This window comes from Mirounga leonina, unplaced genomic scaffold (assembly GCF_011800145.1).
Source record: "Mirounga leonina isolate KUSES-001 unplaced genomic scaffold, KU_Mleo_1.0 Mir_101664, whole genome shotgun sequence".
Taxonomy (NCBI): domain Eukaryota; kingdom Metazoa; phylum Chordata; class Mammalia; order Carnivora; family Phocidae; genus Mirounga; species Mirounga leonina.
The window spans coordinates 29,207,044-29,210,219 of record NW_023270175.1 but is presented as its reverse complement, the minus strand read 5'-3'; the positions used below and the strand labels follow the sequence as shown (position 1 = coordinate 29,210,219).

At 38.6% G+C, this 3,176-nt stretch overlaps 1 protein-coding gene across 1 annotated transcript in view; it reads left to right on the top strand.

Moving 5' to 3' along the window:
• Positions 1–2,412: 2,412 nt before the first annotated feature.
• CDR1 (cerebellar degeneration related protein 1) overlaps positions 2,413–3,176 on the top strand; it is a 1,171-nt gene continuing 407 nt past the window's right edge. The window contains 2 exon segments of the mRNA XM_035005866.1: positions 2,413–2,713; positions 2,774–3,119. Coding sequence (XP_034861757.1) covers positions 2,413–2,713; positions 2,774–3,119 — 647 coding nt within the window.

Here is a 3,176-nt window from a genome sequence, read left to right as displayed (position 1 = left end):
ATTATATATATTTAAGATAATTGCAATCACACTTTATATAATCTTGTATGCTGATTTTTCACTTAACAGTATATAATACCAACATACCATAAATATTTTAATGAAAGAATATGCCATCACATGGAAATAGCACATTTACTTAATCATGCCTGTAAAGTTAGACCCCTAGGCTTCTCTGTTTTTCTCTATACCAAATAACTATGTGAGGAACATCTTTGTGCATGAATTATCCACATTTTAGATGATTTCCTTGAACATATTCACTGAAGTGAAAATACTAAGTCAAAGAGTACCAACATTTCTATATCCCTTCATATATATTGTCCAAACCGTACTTACTATATATTTTAAGGCAGCATGGAGTGGTAGGGAAAAAAAAAAGAAGTCAAAATACATGGATCTCATGCCCATTGTTAGTACTTGCTGTTTAACCTGATTAGGTAAAACTGATATAAAAACATCCATCTTAATAATCAAATAAGAAAATAGATCCTTCAGTCACCATAAATGTTTCTTCCTCAGGAATGCTTTCCTTCACTTTCTAGACTCTCACAGCATCCTATACCTACTTTTCCTTCATGGCCTTGCAACAACTGATAAATAATTGTTCAATTATTTGTACACTGTCAGTTTTCCCTAGGTGATTTTAAGCTCCTTTGAAATATGCCTGGCACATAGCTGGCGCTCAATAAATATTTGTTGAATGAATGAGTAGATGAATGATGGATGAAATGACAGCACTTTGCAAAATAAGTCACTAGGCATTTGGAAGGTATTTCAATTTTAATAATAATTATTATTATGATTCATTTGTATTACTATGTAGATGATTCTGTATCTTTAGAGATTCTTTGTCTAACCATAATTTCATTATGTAGCTTTGATGTTTGTCTTGCCAGCCAGAGGCATGGTAGCCATGTTGCTGGAAGCACCTGGTAGGAGCTGAGACTTGGAGAACCAAGTAGTTAGTTCTCTAGGTCAGCATGCTGGGAGTTAGGGAGTTGTAGTTACCATTAGCTGAATGCAAGGCAGTGGTCAGGAATCTAGGAGGCCAGTGATATTTGAAGAAACAGGTGAATCCTAGAGGTCAGAAACAAACTAATGTTTATTGGTCTAGATAATAAGGTGCAAAGTGGAGAATGGTCAGTGATAAGGGATTAAAGTAGATGGGAGAGTCAAATTTCAAGCACCAGTACTCAAAGCATGGAGTTGTGAAAATGATTCTAAAGCAAATGGTACTTGAACTCAGTGCTTCCTTATATTATTTCTGCCCAAACTGAAAATTGTATTAGGAAGTGTTTGTGTCTAGTTCCATATACATGGGCAAGGGAATAATAGTAGCTAGTGGAGGAATGAGATCTGTGAATACAAATAGGTTCTGATAGTGACAGGATAAAGTAAGACCATTTGTACGTAAGATCTGATAATAGTCTGCACATAAAGTAGGAGCAATCAAGTTTGGATCCCATAATTCTCAACTTCACTTTCAACAGCAGATATTATAGCACAGTGGTTAGGATCATGGGCTCTGGCAACAGGCTAGCTGTGTTCAACAGGCTAGCTAGCTCTCTCATTTATTAGTTGTGTCCTTTGGACAAGTTACTTCCCCTCTGTGTTAGTTTCATCATCTGTAAAACGGAGATGATAGTACCTACACCTCAGTGGGTTCTTGTGAAGATTAAATGAGGGGGATGCATGTAAAGACCTTAGAACAGTGCCTGGATGTAGCAAATGCTGTTAAGTGTTGTTGTTGTTGTTGTTGTTATTATTATTATTATTATTAACTAGTCACATAAGACCAAACAAAAATTGGCAGTATAAGAAATGGATAAATACACTGTATTAACATTATCTAAAATAATAAATAGTCTCTAAACGAATTTTTTTCATTAAAATAAGAATTTCATTTGTACCTAATCATAGTTGACTATATAAACACTATAAGCATTAGCAAAGTAGCAAAATTTATCACAGTAATCCCATCGATGTGTTTATTTTATAGATGTTTTATGTACACCATCTTAAAAAGTTGTAAATAAATACACAAATCCTAATAGCAAAAAACACTATTAAGCTGCAATACAGTTGATCCATAGAATCTGGTTTATAAGAAGGAATGCCTTATTAAATTTTTTGAGGCTAATTCTATTGGAAGCAGGATTATTTGTGTTGGAAGACCTGTCTGTGGAAAGATCTGAACATGGAAAGGCTCGGACTTGGGAAGACTCCTTTTAAAAAGGTCTGGACCTGGGGAAAGGTCAGAAGACCTGGACTATGGAACATGTTAGAATACCTGGATATCGTAGACACTGGAAGACCTGAATGTTAGAAGACCGGTACCCTGGAGACGCTGGAAGACGTGGATATTGAGCCCGCTGTTGGAAGACTGGGTAGTTGTCGGAAGATGCAGAGATGCCGGAAGACGAGCAGACGCAGGAAGACGAGCAGATTCCGGAAGACGCAGGGATGCCGGAAGACTCAGAGATGCCGGAAGACGCAGAGATGCCGGAAGACGCAGAGATGCCAGAAGACTCAGAGATGCCGGAAGACGCAGAGATGCCGGAAGATGCAGAGATGCCGGAAGACGAGCAGATGCTGGAAGCCCTGGAGATGCTGGAAGCCCTGGAGATGTAGGAAGACAAGGGTTTTCTGGAAGACGTGGCTTAGTTGGAAGACGTGGATTTTCTGGAAGACGTGGATTTTTCTGGAAGACGTAACTTTGTTGGAAGACGTGGGTAGGCTGGAAGACATGAATTTGATGGAAGACACACAGCTTTGTTGGAAGACAAGGATTTGCTGGAAGACGTGGATTTTCTGGAAGCCATGGATTTGATGGAAGACATGGATTTTCTGGAAGACTTGGAGGTCATTGGAAGACATGGATTTCCTGGAAGACATGGCTTTTCTGGAAGACGTGGATTTTCAGGAAGACCCGAATTGTCCGGAAGACCTGGATTGTTTGGAAGACGTAGATTTGCTGGAAGACCTGGAGGTTACTGGAAGACATGGATTTTCCGGAAGACGTGGATTTCTAGGAAGACGTATATTTGTTGGAAGACCTGGATTTAGTGGAAGACATAAATTTTCTGGAAGACGTGGCTTTACTGGAAGACCTGGATTTAGTGGAAGACATAAATTTTCTGGAAGACGTGGCTTTACTGGAAGACCTGGATTTA